Raw genomic sequence first — 18837 nt, 5'->3', positions numbered from 1 at the left:
GTGCAGCTAAATGCCTTCCTAAAGGAGACTGTCCCATATTCTCTGCCTGCTCCACCACTACAGTCAGATCCAAGGAGAGGGAAAGTGTGTTGGATAAGTACATTATGTTTTGTTATGATACGGTATGCAAGTTCACATGCATTTCACCCAGGTTGGAATTAAAAGTTATTGTGTTTGTCAGTAGTTCCCCTGTTCTAAGGAGTCCAGGATTGGCAGAGTGATAGAGAAATATATTCCTCAAGAACAAACAGCCATTATTAAGGCAGATCTACAACTGCTTATTTTAAACTCTGGAGAGTCCAACACTGGGGGTGCCATTTATGGATGGAAGGAGTCGTCAGCCTTCTATGTAGTTCTTTCTTGTCTTTTTACCTCCTACAGGTATTTCTCAAATACTATCATGTAGAGCAGCTGAACTTAATGCGAAAGGAGACAATTAACAGGATTGTTTTGATTCAAGCGTATGTCAGAGGGTGGCTTGGTTCAAAGAGATACAAAAAGATAAAGGAGAAAAGGGAAGAAAGTGCAATTAAAATACAAGCAGGTAATGGTTCAATGTAACAAACATAATTATGTGCAAGTATTTGTTCATATAGATGTGAAATAAGAAATTCGGTGTAAAACAGCAGGTGCTCTTTTTGTTGCGGTTGACTGGTTGTTGGATAATATTTTATCTTGTTTTGTTACCTTTATGCTGTTGTTAGTCATCTTGAGTGGCAAATTTTATATTTTAACATATATAATTTTATATATATATTGCATGGTGATGTCAAGAGTCAAGCTCACAGCACCTTGAACTGGTGGCCTGGGGAATATCTGGTGAAGGTTCAGTTGTAGCTGGGGTGGGGTTAATGGGTACACACACACCCCAGAGTTGTGTTCCCACTCCGCGTGGACTATTTTCCAGAAAAATGTATTTTTAATGGCATATAATGGCAGGCCCCATTTAAAGAATGACATGTTATTTTAAGAACAGGAACAATCTAAGCGTAAGACCATCTGAAAATTTCATTGAATTAGACAAGGCAAGTACATCGCGTACCTGGACTTAGAAAAAGCTTTTGACAAAGTACTTCACCAAAGACTTCTGAGTAAGCTTAGCAGTCAAGGAAAAGGGGGTGATGTCCTCTAGAGGATCAGGAATTGGTTAAGTTGCAGCAAGCACAGAGTAGGAATAAATGGACAGTTCTCTGAATGGAGTGAAATAGAAAGTGGAGTTCCTCAAGGATCAGTATTGGGACCTATTTTCTACAGGCACCGGGTTTGCCACTGTGAGAACAGGCTGCGGGCCTAGATGGGCCTTTGGTCTGATCTAGTAAGTGGTTCTTATGATTTTATTGTATTAACCGCAAACGGAACTTTTATCACAACATATGGAGAATCTGCCCTTTTGATGGTTAATGCTTTCATACTTTTAATGTGATGGGTGGAACTTTGATCTATTCACCACACTTAAGATTTGTTCCCTATTAAAACTGAATGGGCTTTTGTGTCAAGAGAATAATACCAATAGTGTGGTCCTGAACTTGGAGCACCCTTCCTCAACCTGGTGCTCTCATCAGCCCCAGCTAGTATGTACAGTGGCCACGGTTGGTGAGAGTTGTTGTCCAACAATTTCTAGAGGGTACCAATTTGGGGGAAGGCTGATTTTGAGTATAGAAAACTGTGTTTATATTGATCCAAATGTGCTTTCTTATCATGATCTTGGAATCTGCGTAACATCTCATCTATATACCTGGTTCCGAATGTATTTCTTCTCTGTTTCTACTCTGAGCATGCATCAGTAGTTCAGTGAAAATAATTGCGTCTGCTTAAAAAAGCGTTCACTATCTCTCTTTAGCTTACCGGGGATATGTTACTCGCAAGCAGTATTCAAATGCAAAGGCAGCATACAAAATCGAAATGTGCATTACCAAGCTACAGGCTGGCAAGTAATTTTTTATAATTTGTAAATAATTCTTGTTGGTTTCGAAAAATAAAAATAAAAACAGCTTAGAGTAAACATACATGACAGTATCTACCGTTGCTGCAGAATGCCTTATACAAAGATCACAGCAAATGATTAAATTATCCAAAAAGAGTTGTTACCAGTATTGTGTGTTTATTATGCATGAATATCTCCCCTCCAAAGCAAGATGTGGGTATTTGGAGGGTCTAAGAGTTGTTTTGAGTGCTCAACGTGGTGCCTTCTAGGTGTTTTGGACTACAACTCCCATCATCCCTGGCCTTTGGCCATGCTAGCTTGGGCTGATGGGAGGTGTAGTCCAACAACATCTGGAGAGCAGCAGGTTGGGGGAGGCTGCAGTATATGAATAGCTCAAATGAATAAACAAATTATTGAGTTATGTTCCTCTTGTAATTTACATCAGCTGCAAGAGGATATTTAATCAGGAGGAAAATTAAGGAAGAAAAGGAAGCAAATTCTAAAGCAGCAACGACAATTCAGAGTCATTACAGGGGATACAGGGAGCGAAGGAGCTTCAAAAGGAAAAGGTACTGTTTGCTTTCTCGTTGTGATTGTTCTGTTAAATGCCGTCTCCTTCTGCAATAAAATATAGTCAGAAAGTAGCAATATATCCTAGACCATGATGAACTGCATTCTTCCGCGCAGACAAGGTGAGATATATCTCATTATATTGCGTTTTGTTTTCAGTAGACGTGTCAAAGAAGGGCATGTGATTTCCATTAAAAACACTGGATGCAAATAAATGATATTTGACTGCTAACATTTTATCCACATCTGATTTGTAAAAGGTCTGGTAGCTCTAAGTCTGAATATTGGATTCCTGGCTCCATTTGCTTTAAAACAAGAAAAGGCCTTTCAGCCAGATATTGAGAGCTCAACACAGGCGGTGGCAGAGGGAAGCATGAACAAGAAAATATTGTTGAATAATCTCCTTCCCTAACACTCAAACTAGGGTACAATTAACTGCAACAAATGTTTCTATTCCTTAAAACAGATTCAGGAGCAAAACAGATTCAGGAGCAGATTCCCTGATCAGTTGCATACATAACATATGCATTAATTTAAAACAATTGACAAAACACAGTAGAACAAAAAAAAAAACACAACCAAAGGCATTAAGCCGCAATAATTTATTTACCCCCAAATCCTGGAAGAATTAAAAAAAAGTTTTGGCTTACTGGTGGAAATGCCATCTGTATCTCCAGGGGGAAGGAGTAACCACAGTTTGTGGTAGGGAGGAAGGGGGAATGGTTTCAGTTCACATCAAAAAGGGAACTTACTTAAGTCATGTTTTTTGAACTGATAGGTGGACCAAAACTTAGTTTATCCTTTGAAATTTGTACTTCTCCAAATTTTGAGGTTCAGTTCTCCAGTCAAGTCATGTATACGGAAATGTGTGTACTAGGGCAGGGTTGGGGAACCTCTTTGTGAATGATGCCAATTATCTTTTAAACAATCTGAAATGGCTGGTTTTTTGATGAGCGCCACAACCCCAGAGTCGTTCATGACTGGACCTAACGGTCAGGGGTCCCTTTACCTTTTTACTTTGAGTAGGGAGTATTCTTCATTGTTTCCCCCCCTAACGCTCTTTCTTCTTGTAAGCAACAACAAAAAAAGGACCCCCAACATTTTCTGTATTGCTATATTGTGTTTAACACTCAATTGGAAGCTGCCCAGAATGGCTGGGGAAACTCAGCCAGATGGGAGGGGTATAAATAATAAATTATTTTATTTTTATTTTATTTTTATTATTTTTATTTTTATTATTTTTATTATTTTTATTTTTATTATTATTATTATTATTATATTATATTGTTCTCATTTTTAAAATTGCACATATCATATTAACCTTTTAATGCATACATATTGTATCAAGGTCACAATATCTCCTAAATATAATATGTTTCTGTCAGGGAGTCACTTCTTAGGAAGGAACAGGCTGAAAGGGCAGCTACCCCAAGTAAAAAGGAAGAAGAAGATGTACAAATTACAGAGATCGAGAGTAACACGACCATTGGACACAACAAGTCTCCTCCCCGAAGTGAAGAGGAGGCCGCTGTCATCCTTCAGAGCAACTACCGTGGTTACAGAGAAAGGAAGAAGGTGAAGGAGCAGGGCTTCAAGAATGTGGCCGGGCAGGAACCATCTCAAGAGGAGAACCTCAAACCAGCACCAGATGCCGAAGCTGGTATGGACCATTGTAAGAAAATGGGAGATGCAGATGAAATGCAAAGCTCTCCTGTAGAGGTTGAGGTCAACGCAACTGTTGAGCTCAAGCCACCGCCTCACACAGAAGAGGAGGCGGCTGTTATCCTCCAGAGTAACTACAGAGGTTACAGAGAACGGAAGAAGTTTAAGGATGAGCAGTGTAAGAAACTGGGAAGTACAGATAAGGGGCAGACCTCACCCCCAGAGGTCCACGTCAGTGCAGCTGCTGTGCCCAAGTCACCACCTCAGACTGAAGAAGATGTACAAATTACAGAGATTGAGAGTAACACAACTGTTGGACACAACAAGTCTCCTCCCCGAAGTGAAGAGGAGGCTGCTGTCATCCTTCAGAGTAATTACCGCGGTTACAGAGAACGGAAGATGTTCAAGGAGCAGGGCGGCAAGAACGTGGCAGGGCCAGAACCGCCTTCAGAGCAGAACCTCAAACCAGCGCAAGAAGCAGAAGCTGGTGTCGACCAAAAAGCTGCAGCTTCTGTTGTGACTCAGAGCATCTCTGACTTAGATCTGAAGGCACCAGAGGAGAAGGAAGAAGTACTTCCCAGGAAACGGCAGTCTTCTGTGAAACAAAAGCTCCCGGAGGAAGGTGAGAAAAAGGCCATTTCCGACGGCTTGCCTAAGAAAGCATCTATCAGAAAGGCAAGTGAATCGAGCCAGCCAACTCTGCATGGAAGAAGGGGCTCAGAGGTGCAAAGGCCCATTGTTCCCCATGGCAGTCACCTGGAAAGAGGTTCTTTGAAACACGGCCAGCCGCCTCCCTTTGAAAATAAAGCAAGTGTAAGGAAAAGCTCTGCGAGAGGCTCTCAGAAACATATTGAAGCCAGCAAGCAAACCTCGGGAGACAAAGAGAAGGCAGCCTTAGTCATTCAGAGTAATTATCGAGGATACCGAAGGCGAGGACAGCTCAGGAAAGAAGGGAAATTGCCGGGTGGGAACCAAGAGAGAGCACACCATGAGGGGAATGGTGGAGGGAGCAGTCAAAATCCCGGTCCCAAGGCAACAATAGCGAGGCAGAGATCCAGCGCTGAGGCTGAGGGATCAAATGATGTTCCAGAAGATGGCCCAGAGAAGGACAAGTCTGATCTGGCGGCATTTTCCAGGCAGGTGAGGAGATTAGAGCTGGGGAACTTTTCCCAATCTGGGGGTTATATTCCATTCTGGGCAGCCTTCTGAGGGCCACATGCCAGTGGCAGGTAGGGCCAGAGGAAAAAGTGGGTAGAGCAATGAATGAGATTTTTACCTTTGTAATGTAGATTTTCTATATCCTCCCACATCCAGAGGTGTATTTAAGGGTTGGTGAAATCAGCTCCTGTTCTGAATTTTAAAAATATGCTTGCTAATAACAATAGTAATGCCTTTGAAAATAGTATGAGTTCAGCAGTAAGGGTTGTTGAGGTTGTCAAGATACCTATCTACAAAAGCAAAATTCTCTCTCTCTCTCTCCATCATTGCTTCTCCTGCTCCCATTGCCCAGCATTGATTTGCATTAAAGCTTGGTGTTTTTATTTCCTAGATATCAAAATTATCGGAAGACTATTTGGTGCTGCAGCAGAAGCTGAACGAAATGATTCTGTCCCATCAGCTGAGGCCTGTGATGCTCTCCAAAGACAAGCAAACAAATGGCCACCTCTCTCCTCGTGTGTGCCAGCCTGGTAAAAAATAAATAAATAAACAATCACTCTCAGCATTGAAAGGCAATATTAATCTGACTCAATGGAATATACTCTGCAACTACAGGGATGGGGAACCTGTAGCCCTACAACTCTCTTCATTCCTGATGCGTCTCCAAGAAATTCTGGAGGGCCACAGGTTCCCTATGCCTGGCTTTAGATTACATGTATGGCTCTCCATGGGACGCGGGTGGCACTGTGGGTTAAACCACAGAGCCTAGGACTTGCCGATCAGAAGGTCAGTGGTTCGAATCCCCACGACGGGGTGAGCTCCTGTTCCTCAGTCCCTGCTTCTGCCCACCTAGCAGTTCGAAAACATGTCAAAGTGTAAGTAGATAAATAGGTACCGCTCCGGTGGGAAGGTAAACAGCGTTTCCATGCGCTGCTCTGGTTCGCCAGAAGCGGCTTAGTCATGCTGGCCACATGACCCGGAAGCTGTCCGCCGGCTCCCTCGGCCAATATAGCGAGATAAGTGCCCCAACCCCAGAGTTGTCCGTGACTGGACCTAATGGTCAGGGGTCCCTTTACCTTTACCTTTACCTATGGTTCTCCAAGGTGTCAGACATGTGCAGTTCACCTGCCCTCTCCTTCTGCACAGCCAGGAGCAGTTTAGTCTGCCTAGTTCAGTTCCATTTTCAGACTTTCTTAGCTTAGCATTACATACAACCCAGCTTCATAATTCATGGATGGAAGTTGATTTGTTTAGCATCAGACCAAAGTCTGCATTGGTTCGTACATGAGAGTAAGCTCAAATTGTCTGAAAGTGCAGCAAAACTTGACAGAAGTTTTCCTCCTGGCCTCAGTGTGCAGAAGGAAATGAAAAGGAAGTGGGGAGGGTGAGAGTCTCTCCGTTTGCTCAGGCCCAAAGAGGCTCCTCTGTTTCCAGTTATCCTATGGTCCGCATTACATGTGGACAAAGCTATGGTGAGGAACAAATACGTGTACAGTTTTGCTGCCACTTAGCAATGCCTTTACATAATGAAAAGATCCAGTGCCGATGGAAATTGAAGTTTGCATTTTGGTTATCTTAATTACTCTTAGTTTCTGAAACCCATGAGAGCAAAAAGTGAATCGAAAGCTTCTCTTCGTTATTTTGGCAGGACCTTTCACCTTCATCATATTCTATTTGCCGATGACTTTAAGCTTTAAGCCGAATTCTAGGATTAAATTTAAAGTGAGGCCTGACAGCATGAGTAATCATTCCCAGCTAATATGGATTAAATGTTCAAAATAATATTTTGGAAAAGTAGCAAATGCCACTTTTCACAGAACACACATGAGAGGGATGAGAGAATGCATAGCTAAAACTGCCTTTCCTCTCCTGTCCGTTCACACATGGCAGAAAAGGAAAGAAGGGACTCAAGGTGTTTAATACCTTGAAAACTTGGTGGTGAGAGTTGTGGTCCAAAACCAGTCTGGGAAAGGCTGAATTAGACAGCAGGTCCTACTGAACTCAGTGAGAATCGCATGCGTAGGATTGAACCATTGAGCAGGTACTAAACCAAATTAAATTGCCTGTCTGCTTTCCAGCCTTAGATTAAAGCTACTTAAAAGTGAATATTTTGGTCCAAGTAGCCTTTGGATAGCAATTTTGGATACCCAGTTCATAATGCATGTTCATGAAATCTAAGTCTATTATAATACCCCCAAAAAATTCTCCTACACACAAAATTTACCTTTCTTCGTAATATGCATTGAATGTATTATTTACCCATCCCTTACCTCATACTTTCTTTTCTTACCCACAATATAGCAAATGAAAATTGTTCTCCTTATCCTTTCAAAACTGCATATAAATAATAATGGGACAAATGTTTCTGAACTGAGCAGCAATTTGATTGGACTCAGGGACAATATGGCCTTCACTGAATAAATGCTCTTGTGAGCAATTTGCTTTTTTAAAAAAGGTCTAGATGTCCTTTTAAAAATATTGTTTTAAATGAGGCTCTCTTTTTTTGCATTTTTAACCTTCTAAAATGCTACTTTTTCATTTTCTTTATGTACCTGCGGGGTAGTTAGTCATCTTTTCAGCAATAATTTGATTGAGAAGCCTGATATCAAAAGCAATGGTATCTTTTTAAATATTTTTTTTTTTTAAAGTTGTCTTTCATTGCTTTTCTTTGCCCAGCAAAGGCATGGTTTAATTGCTTTTTGGAGTGGAATTGGGAGCAATAATAGCACCTTTCAAGCATTCAATTATTGGCAAAAACAGTATAGGAGCCCCAGAGGCACAAAATCATAAGCATTATGTCTCACGTTCTGTTGCCCTTTGGAAAGGCATTGATGTTCTGAAAGAAGTTTAAATGGCCCATTTTTGGTGTGGTGGGTTAAAACAAATGCATTCAGTGCAGGCCTTTGTGGGAGAAAGGGGTAATGAAGTCCTCTGTGAGCACTTCATAGGAACATCCAAAACTGCCTTATACTGGTAGCCAGACCAAAGGACCATCTAGTCTCCCCTGACTTCCAGCAATTCTCTAGGATTTCAGGCAGGGGGAATTCCTAGTCCTTACCTGGAGATGCCAGGGATTGACCCTGGGACCTTCTGCATGCAAAGCAGGTCTCCAGCACTGAGCTATGGCCTTGAGGGCAAACTTGTCATTATGTTGGGATGGGATTCAATCGCACCTTGACACATCCAGGTTGCTCATTTGATTTGGAGCTCTTGTGTGTCCTTAAAAGGTCTGGCTTTGGGCGATAAGGACAAGAGCAGGAAAAAGATGCACTGTAAAGTGTGAGATAAAGCTTGCTTTGATACAGCAGCATCCAGAGGTGCTAGAACTCACTATAAACACCTCCCTTGTTTTCTTATAATGGAAATGGAACCCACCTGAGAGGTGCTGGGACTGAGATGAAAATAATAACACAAGGTGTGACCGGAAAGTTCGGTGAGTGGTCACAGAAATCGGACAGTAAGAAATATTCAAACATACATACCTTACAGGCTTTCAAAGTAGGCCCCCTCGGATACAATACACCGTTGACAACGTTCGTGGAACTGTTGGAAACTTCTGGAGAAGTCCTCTTTTCGTACTGCTTTCAGTTCCTTCGTCACAGCAGCTCGGACATGTGAAATGTTGGAAAATCAGTGCCATTTCAGTGCAGATTTCAGTTTTGGAAAAAGAAGGAAATCTGGTGGGGCCAGATCGGGAGAATATGGAGGGTGGGACAACTCAGTAACATTAGTAACGATTTCACACGGAATATGCAATTCTTCCGCCACCATTTGGATGGACAAACGGCGATCCCACATCAATAACTCACCAACTCTGTTGACATTTGCCGCCATTCTGCTCGTCGATGGTCTGCCAGGCTGAGGGTCATCTTCAGTGGTTTGCCACCCTTCACAGAAACACTTAAACCACTCATACGCTGTCTTTTGAGTTACAGCTTCATCTCCATACACATTTGTGAGCATTTTGTGGGTTTCCGATGCCGATTGCATGTTCAAATATTTCTCGCTATCTGATTTCTGTGACCATTCATCGAACTTTCCAGTCACACCTTGTAATAAATTTTATTGTTCATACCCCACCCATCTGGCTAGGTTTCCCCAGCCACTCTGGGTGGCTTCCAGCAGAATATAACAGCATAATAAAACGTCAGAGGTTAAAAACTTCCCGATACAGGGCTGCCTTCAGATGTCTTCTAAAAGTTGTGTAGTTCTTAATCTCCTTGACATCTGATGGGAGGGCACTCCACAGGCCGGGCGCCGCTGCCGAGAAGTTCCAATGAATTATGGCTGGAAAAAAGCCCTGGCGGCCTCTAACCTTCCCATATCCAACTCCGAATGAATTGCCATTGACTAGTCAGGGTTGTCTAATTGCGCTCCAAGCAAATCAGGATGAATGCTCAATAAACAGCTCACCTGGAAGTGACTTGAGCCCATCCTTTAAGGCCTGACAACTGGGGGCAGCCAGAGTTCCATTCTGCCTCCCAGGTAACAGCAGAGACTTGTTGAGGAGCTGGAAAAACAAGACCTAACTAGCTTAGCTACCCAACTACCTGCTTCAGAATTCCTGAAGACACCGGCAGGGCGCCTTCCCATAATCGTCATTTAAATGCACAAATAGGAAATGTTATTGCAGCTAAAAAGTGAGGGTGGGGACAAGGTTGGGAAGAAGGGGGAAGCTGGGGTAGGGGAGGGTGACTAACGAAATCCATTGTTCTATTGTAATGATGTGAAAACCCTCATAAACTATTGGATTTTTTTTTTTAAAAAATGAAAGCACCTTTATCTTAGATTTCTCTGTCATCAGCCCTGAAAATCTGGCTGTGAAGGTGGCAGAATGCATGCTGGGCTCACAGTTGCTCCCTTTGGTTGTTTGAATAAGTGGAGAGATTGAAGTGGACTGTAGGCATCCAGTGCGTGTCATGAGTGCATCAGCCCCAGCCTCCATCACCATCCCACAAATAAATGCTACATAGCTATGTTCTTAAGCAGTACTGAGTGCCATTAGCTTGGGGTTAGTCCTATACTCAACCCAAAAGTAAGCAGCTGTTCTGGAGTGTTTTCCACATGTCCCTGAACACAACCAGTAAACATGCAGGTAGTGTGGGATGCGGGTGGCACTGTGGTCTAAACCACTGAGCCTCTTGGGCTTGCCGATCGGAAGATTGGCGGTTTGAATCCCCGTGACAGAGTGAGCCTCCGTTGCTCTGTCCCAGCTCCTGCCAACCTAGCAGTTCAAAAGCATGCCAGTGCAAGTAGTTAAGTAGGTACCGCTATGGCAGGAAGGTAAGTGGCATTTCCGTGTGCTCTGGCATTCGTCACGGTCTTCCATGTGCCAATAGCGGTTTAGTCATGTTGGCCACATGACACAGAAAGCGGCTTGTGGACAAACGCCGGCTCCCTTGGCCTGAAAGCAAGATGAGCACTGCACCCCATAGTTGCCTTTGACTGGACTTAACCACCCGGGGGTCCTTTACCTTTACCTTTTACAGTAGTTCCAGCACAAGCTGTGTATTCCAACTGATCATCTAGGATGGGGTCAACTGTACAAGTGGAGAAACGATACCAGTCTGCTTTTTTGTTCTGTCTAAACAATATAGTGTGCATTATAACAGTTCCAAAAAGTCACAAATTTGAGCTCTTATTTCATTGCACAGTTGTATTTCCATGTCCCTTCTTTAGTACATTATATATGTATGTACAGAAGAGAGGGCCTTCTTTGCAGTGGCCTCCTGATGGAAGCATGCCTGATGCTGGCATTGTTGTCTTCTCAATGCAAGGTTAAAATAAAACCTTTTTATTTACCCGCACATATTAGTTTAAGAAAGTTTGAGCATGCTAAATGGATTTATTCCTCTTAACCATATTGTGTTTCTGTAGTTTTAAATTTCTTGGTATACTGCCCTGGAATCAGTGGTGGGCAGTTTATATTTTTTTTAAATAATAGCAATACATTCTTTTTTTATTATTAGTGTCCTGTAATATAGAGATTATGATCTATTATGGATTTTAAAAAATATACTGTAATGGGGGGGATGAAGTAATATGTTAGGTGATAACTAGAAACATTGATTATACAATAAATAAAATGGGTATCCTGACCTTTTCTTCATTAATAAAATAAAAATATTTGCCCCCCACAGCAATGATTTTGCTTTTTCAGCTGGTCCATCTATCAGAGACAAAGACCTGCCTCTAAGTGGAGTATGAATTAAAACCAACACATCTTCTTTCCTACCCTTTAGAAAGCAAATACTTTCTTCAAGAATATTTCCTGCTGAATAGCATCCTTGTGGAACCCGTTTCTGATAAAGGCATTAATCAGCAAACGGCAACAACTGCTAATCTTTTGTTTTCCTTTAAATCAGTTGGCATTTCAATTTCCATAATTACGGTAATAGTTCAAGTGATAATTGTACATGTTTCCTTCAACTTCACTTGTTCTGTATGTCATCTTACAGCTGTGATATGTGAATCCAAAAATAGTACTTTGTATGCCAAACAGGAATGCTTGTCTGCCTCTAGCTATGAATAGGAGCACATTACTCATCTTTGACAACCCACGATGGCTATTGTGTTAACTTTTGATTTTAGCTATATTTCCTGTAGATTATTTTTGTTGGCCACCCAAGGTGAAAGGGTAGCAGGGAAACAAGCTGATGTGTTATGGCTGAGAATTTAATGTTTTTAAATAGCCACTTTAAGGAAGAGGAGGTTTCGGAGCATTGTTGTCCTGTGCTTGGCTGCACAGGAGCACATTTATCAGCACATGGAATTGGTATGACGAATATTAACATAATATTAACTCTCATAATTTTCCTAGGTCACCATAATCAGTTTAGACCCTGGTGTCTGAAACTTCCATTCATGGTTTGGAACAAAACACAGTTTCCTGTTTCGTCTGAATACAGGGAACCGTGGCTTAAACAAATGTAGTTAACAAGCCAGGATCTCAAACCATTATTTGATATTCCAGTTTGTTAACTGCCTGTGGTTTTCCATAATATATGAAATGGGAAATGGCGGTTTGATTCCAAAGATTAAGAGAACCTTCACATTTTCACCTCCCAGGTACAAAGGAGATGGAAAGGAAAATTTGAGGATGTGGGCCCTGGGGCTCACTACAGCATATTCACATTGCTACTAACCATGATTTGTTGTGATATCTGAATGTGGCCTTAGTCATTACACTGCAACAGCACAAGTTTGTGTGTGTGTGTGTGTCCCAATGAAAGAGTTTTAAGTGAGATTCTAATCTAGCACTGACTATCTACTTTAAATTAAAGACTCTGGCTCATATTTGCTTTCAGTGTAGTAAAATTAATTAATTGCATTGAAATTTCATTGTCTAAGGTAAATTGACTACACCTTGGTTTAGAAAAGCGCCATTGTTCTTCAAAAGGCAAAATGTTAAGAGATAATTGTCCATTCATTAAATTAGGCACCGTCTGCATTCCAGATAAGAAGCTAGAACAATAAATGTAATCATTACTCAACTACGTTGTAAATTAACATTATTCCTTCTGGTCCTCCAATATATCAGTGACCTTTCCAAGGCTGCATTTATCACACATAACAAAGAAAAAGTTATACAGCTAATTTTGCTGGTGCTTACACTGATGTATTGCTGATCATTTTGATTATAAATGCTTGTGCCACTTTCTTAATTAAAATGGTATTATGGTGGTGGGTGAATAGCATTTTCCTTACCACCAGGGATGAAAGCTTCTGTGAAGCATAAGAGAGCAAATACTTCCTTTTCCTATCCATATAGGTCAAACCAAGGTGAACGCAGCAAAGAGCTTGGGTGCCATTCATATGAGCATGTCGCATTAAGATGGTGTAACTTCAGTTGGGCAAAGGGGGCGATTGTCCCAGGCACAATCCAGACTGAAGATTGGGTCCAACACTAGTTATGCTCACAGCAGAGCCGTTGAAATTAATGGACATGACTACCTTAGGTCCATGAATTTCAGTGGGTCTACTTTGAGTAGAACATAGCTGACTACAACCCAATATTGCAACATTAAAGTAGCGGAGGACCTTTGGGTCTGAAATTTCAGCGGCGCCCTTTGCAATGCTAAATTTTGGCACCACCACAACCACCTCTTGCCTTCCATTCTACATCATAGTTGCACACACACCCCAAGACTCCACACCCAGTGTGGTCAAACCTGTTGCGCTCCCCTAAATGTGTCTCTGCTTGAAGGTCTTGTAACTGTGTCCTAGTCATTGGAGGTTTCTGTCCCTCTCTTATACATTAATGCTAAAACTCAGGGTCATGCCATAAAGCTGAATGACAGAAAACAAATAAAAGTATTTACTTACACAGTGCACAGTTAAACATTTTCTCCCACAGGGTATAGCGATGGCATACCCCACAGGTGTCCCTGGAAAACCAGGACATCCTGTTTTTTATTGCGAGAGAACGGCAGCCATTATGGTTGTTGTGATCTCGAGCGATTTCCTCCCCAAGAAAAACACTTTTTTGGGGGGGAGCACAACTCCAGTGTCCCAAAATGCACAGATGAGAATGACAAGATGGGCAAACAGAGAGACACTCACATCCTGCTTGCACACTTCCCAAAGATATCTGTTTGGCCACTGTAAGAAGAGAACGTGATTCGTTGGGCCTTTGGCCTTAATCCAGCCTGCCTCTTACGTTCCTAGGTGATAAAACTCTGTTTGGGCAATACCAGTTCAGTCTGCGGATGTGGAGGGAGGTGTCACATGAATGCAACATCTCCGTAGAAGAAGAAAATCCCCTCTGCATAAAACAAACTAGACACCAAAGAGCAATGCATTATCTGAGCCTTGTCCCTGATATGCTGCTTTCCTATGTGTATAGATGTCTTGGAGATTGTTCCAGTGTAAATACCAACACCTGTGGCCTGAAGTGACATGTCCCAGACACAGGCTTGCCACCTCTAAAAGAATTAGGTTTATGTTTGCAATTATAAATAAATGCTAAACTCTGCAATATTTCCTTTTCAGATCTGAATGTATATTTCCAGGTGTAAATGAAAAGCTAAATATCAGTCTCTGAGAGGCTTAGCTTGGGCAAGACCAGGCAGAATAGCAGTCTGGGAGGTTACCAGCTATTGAAAACTGCTTGAAGTATATGAGTGGAAAATTGGAGTGTATGGCTGTAGCTGATTGGAAAGGAACAGTGCCCAGGTCTTACTCCTTTGCACTGAGATATTATAATGTTGAGCTATAAATGCGAATGCACACCACCTTTTTGTTTTTATGGAAACTCATCAGATTTTAAAATATGCATTAATTCAGTTTTCTGCTTTATTAACTTTTTTAACCACTGTATTAAAGAGAGGGAGAAAATGCTCTCTGAAGGCAAGAGTCCCTTCTGAATACACACTCTAAATGTCGTACTTTGGGGTTGAAGAACTGTATCAGCAAATTCAGAGAATTCTGAAGGATAGCTGTGTTTTGGTTTGTGTACTATTTCAGGAAGAGTGAATTAAGTAAGGTCACATTAAAACACAGACCAATTTCTTACCCTTTCCTAACCTTGAGGTGTCTGGCTAGCTGCTTCCAGCTTCTGTCCCTGTTTGTCTTGAGGGCATAAGTCAAGTGACTGGTTATTTGTGGCTTTGCTGAACATGTAGAACCCCTAAACATAAACTGAGATAGTTGTTGCAGCGTGTGCACATGACTGAGTTTGCTCCAGAAGCAGTATAAGAACTTATAAGAATTTTCCACCTGTGCCATCTTTTTTATTCTTTTAATGTCGTAATAGCAGCCATGGGAAACAATGGCAGCCATCTTCTATAGGTCTGGATAGTGTTAGCAGATCTTGAAAATATGCACTGCCGTTCTTTAAAGGGCTTGATGTATCTCAAAGTATTTCATAGAATCGTAGGACTGTAGATTTGGAAGGGACCCTGAGGATCATCTAGTCCAAACCCCTTCAATGCAGGAATCCTGCCCACATTTCTCTTGTGTAAAATAAAGGTATTTTCCTCTCTTGCAGTTGCTTCCAAATCAGAGGATGCTCACTCTGTGCAAAGGAGCCCAAGGAGGCCCCAGAAACCAAAGACACTAAACAACCCCGAAGACTCGACATATTACACTCTCATACATGTAAGCATTACTGTCAAACGATATGGCTAAAAACTGCCCCTTTAGCTTGTAGTTGAATTAACAGCTCTAATTCAAGACTAATATTGGTGAGTTGAATGTTGGTGTGATGTATGTTCTTCCAAGGTCAGTCCCCAAAACTCTGGCCTTCAAAGGCTTAGATATGTACCCCGAAACCAGAATGTTCATTGCAATTCCACATTTTGGAATCCCACTGTTTCAGAGCATCTGCACCAAGGCAGCGTCGTAGTGCTGCAACTTATTTTCTCAAAGTGAAAGGTAATCGCAAAAGGGGAGGACTGAGGTCAACTATCTGCCACAGCTTTCCAAATCTGACCCTTCTGCTGCTTAAAAGGGGAAAGGGGAGGGGGGACGGTGATCAGATATGTCAGAAGGAAATGGAAAAAGCTGTTTTGTATGTTCCTCTTAAGAGCAATTAAGCCCACTTGCTAGAGGCACATGCATACTATTGACCTACTTAGCAGCAGGTGACAGAATACATTTGCTTAGTCAGGCTGCCGCTATTGCTGGCACTCAAAAGTACAGCAGAGGAATTGGAAGAAGAGGAGAGCAAAACAAGGGTGGAACTAGACGTTCTGGAGCAGCCACTGTTTCACGTATCTTTGCTCCCTCTTTCTCACCCATCTGTGATGATAAATGCATGATGCTGTGACGTCCTTGCCCTGTTTGTTTCTCCTCCACACCACTGGGAGACAATGATGTAAGCCAAGGGCATGAGATGAAAGGCACAGTGATGTATCCTGTGGCATCACATCCTGTGACATAATAGGGAGAGAGAGAGAGAGAGAGAGAGAGAGAGAGAGAGAGAGAGAGAGGTGGACATGCTCCATGTCTGTTACAATGGCATGGTTTGTGTGTCATGTTAAGCCCAAACCATGGCTTAGCATGCTGCTCCTGGACAAGACATCACAGCTGCTTCACTCCTCCCAAAGCATTTTGCCTCTACCCCGCACTGAGCTAAGCCATGGTTTGGCTTAGCATGGCATCCAAAGCCAGACTCTTCAGCATACAGTGGTTAAGAAATATATTGCATAAAAGTAATAATGACGATGGTTTAAAAGCTTTTGAGGATAAGAGGACATTACAATTGTCCAAGAATTGATGTTTCACCAGGTACATCTTCTCAAATGCCACTGCGTTTGCATGCTTCAGTATTTCACCATAGCGGTTAGTGTGGCTTACAAAAAAAATTGTGACATCTCTGAAATATAGACAGTGGGGTTGGGCTGGAGGGTTAGGTCAAGCCATCTGTGAATCTTAAATCAGGTTTTTTTAAAAAAATGAAATCACAGAGAATTCCCTCAAGTTTCAGGAGTGGCATGGAAGAGTCTGTAACCTGAAGGAGTGGGTGGCAGAGGGGAGGGGATGAGACCATGATGCACATCTTTGGGTCACAGAAAAGGACCATAAATTAACATTTGTACAGACTATATGATCATAGTTATAACCACTCCAAAATTTGTGTTTTCAGAAATCAGTCCAGGATGAAAAGCGGAAACCAAGAAAAAACAGGTAGCTTTTCTTGTTGCTTCAGAAAGGCACAATTGTATGTTGGTGTGACAACAAGGGGGAATTGTTCATTGATATTTAAGGAAAGGAATGTTGTTACGTGATCATTGCTGAAGACAAACATTTGCAGGGTCGAATTCTTGCCTTTTGATTAGGACAAAATTTGTTACTGAATTCTGAACATTGGTTTATTTATGCATCCCATCTACTTGCCCCAGGGAGACTGTGAAAGACGTGAACAGGAAACCAATTTTTTTAAAAAATAAAAATAAATTGTGGGGGATAAGGGTAGACAAGCATAATCTAGTCATGGCCAAGATGCAGGCCTTTGGGAAAGCCTTAACGACTCATTTGTTCTCTGTTGCGTTTGCTTAAACAATTTTTATTGGGTTTCTGAATTGAATTGGTTTTAGCTGTAATATTTAATGGAGTTTAGTATTTTACTGAGGTGAATGTTTCTCAGTGCCATGGCTGATTCCATTAGTGGTTATCACAGTTTTGAGGTGGGGGGTTCTTTTGATGTTGCTGTTACCAATGTTAATATATTCTATGGAACACCCGCCCCCCTTGAGAGTGTTTTGACACACAAAGGTGGCCTATCAGTGTTTAAAATAAATAAAATTAAATCACAGCTTCACTGTGGCATCACACACCTATCTGTAAATTAGGTTAGTTTTTTTTAAAAAAATCAAAGAAAATGCTTAACAAACAAAAATATTGATGATCCTTAAATGTTCATATTTTCATTTACAATCTTTATACGTGTTACATTTTCTCCTCTAAGGCTAACAGCATTTGAGGGGGCAGGGGATTTGACCCACAACGAAGGCACAGGGGGGAACATTGGGGCTTTGCCTCCTCGCCCCACTGCCATCAGCCATACTCCTCATGGCTGCCTTTGAAGAAGCATGTTACGTTAGGGATTCCTGTCAGGAAACTCCAGTGTTTAGCAGTGTTGGAGGCTGTATGCCTCTGAATACCTGTTGCTGAGAATCACAATCTATTCTTGCAGTCATGTCCTGCTTACAAGCTTCCCACTATGAGAACAAGATGTTCAAGTAGACAGACCTTTGGCTTCATCCAAGAGGGCTTTTTAATATTCTTACGCAGACCCTCCAAGTGTCCCTATTTTCCAGGGACAGACCCAGTTTTACAGAAGCCGTCCTGGTTTCTGATTTGATCCCAGAACATCCCACTTTTCCTTAAGGTAAAGGTAAAGGGACCCCTGACCATTAGGTCCAGTTGCAGACGACTCTGGGGTTGCAGTCCTCATCTCGCTTTATTGGCTGAGAGAGCCAGCGTACAGCTTCCGGGTCATGTGGCCAGTATGACTAAGCTGCTTCTGGCGAACCAGAGCAGTGCACAGAAACGCCGTTTACCTTCCCACTGGAGTGGTACCTATTTATCTACTTGCACTTTGATGTGCTTTTGAACTGCTAGGTTGGCAGGAGCAGGGACCGAGCAACGGGAGCTCATCCCATCGCAGGGATTCGAAATGCCGACCTTCCGATCAGCAAGCCCTAGGCGCTGTGGTTTAGACCACAGCGCCACCCACGTCCACTTTTCCTTAGGGCATCTTTATTTTCATTGGAGAAATGTTGCAGGGTATGTAACATGTAGTGTGGTCTCTTTGCCGTCAGACTGACTGAAGCCCTCATCACCCTCTTGCAGCCAGTTGAAGGGTTCCTCTAACTGTGCAAACACCAGCACGCCTTTCACTTTGCTGTGGTCTCCAGTACCGTCCACCAAGATCTACCAATAATTTACAGAAAATAAAATAAAAATCAGTGGCATGGATTGTGGCAGGAGGTGCTGTACATGAATCGAATCCTTTTATTTTATAAGCGCTCTCCAGCCCTGGGCTGAAACAGTTAAACATATAGATGGTGATTATCTCT

At 42.1% G+C, this 18837-nt stretch overlaps 1 protein-coding gene and 1 long non-coding RNA gene across 3 annotated transcripts in view; one reads left to right on the top strand and one right to left on the bottom strand.

The window, feature by feature from the left end:
• LOC308459312 overlaps positions 1–18837 on the bottom strand; it is a 171451-nt gene that overhangs the window by 144682 nt on the left and 7932 nt on the right. The window lies entirely within an intron of this gene.
• Positions 1–18837, top strand: part of MYO3A (myosin IIIA) — a 105982-nt gene that overhangs the window by 82711 nt on the left and 4434 nt on the right. For both annotated transcript variants that reach the window (XM_080974376.1, XM_080974375.1), the window contains 7 exons: positions 382–544; positions 1841–1927; positions 2370–2493; positions 3880–5296; positions 5706–5844; positions 15303–15412; positions 16902–16942. In XM_080974376.1, coding sequence (XP_080830502.1) covers positions 382–544; positions 1841–1927; positions 2370–2493; positions 3880–5296; positions 5706–5844; positions 15303–15412; positions 16902–16942 — 2081 coding nt within the window. The remainder of the gene's footprint in view (positions 1–381; positions 545–1840; positions 1928–2369; positions 2494–3879; positions 5297–5705; positions 5845–15302; positions 15413–16901; positions 16943–18837) is intronic.

This window comes from Podarcis pityusensis (assembly GCF_964106645.2).
Source record: "Podarcis pityusensis genome assembly, chromosome: 12".
NCBI lineage: Eukaryota > Metazoa > Chordata > Lepidosauria > Squamata > Lacertidae > Podarcis > Podarcis pityusensis.
The sequence above is the reverse complement of the archived record's forward strand: the minus strand, read 5'-3'. Positions and strand labels throughout refer to the sequence as shown.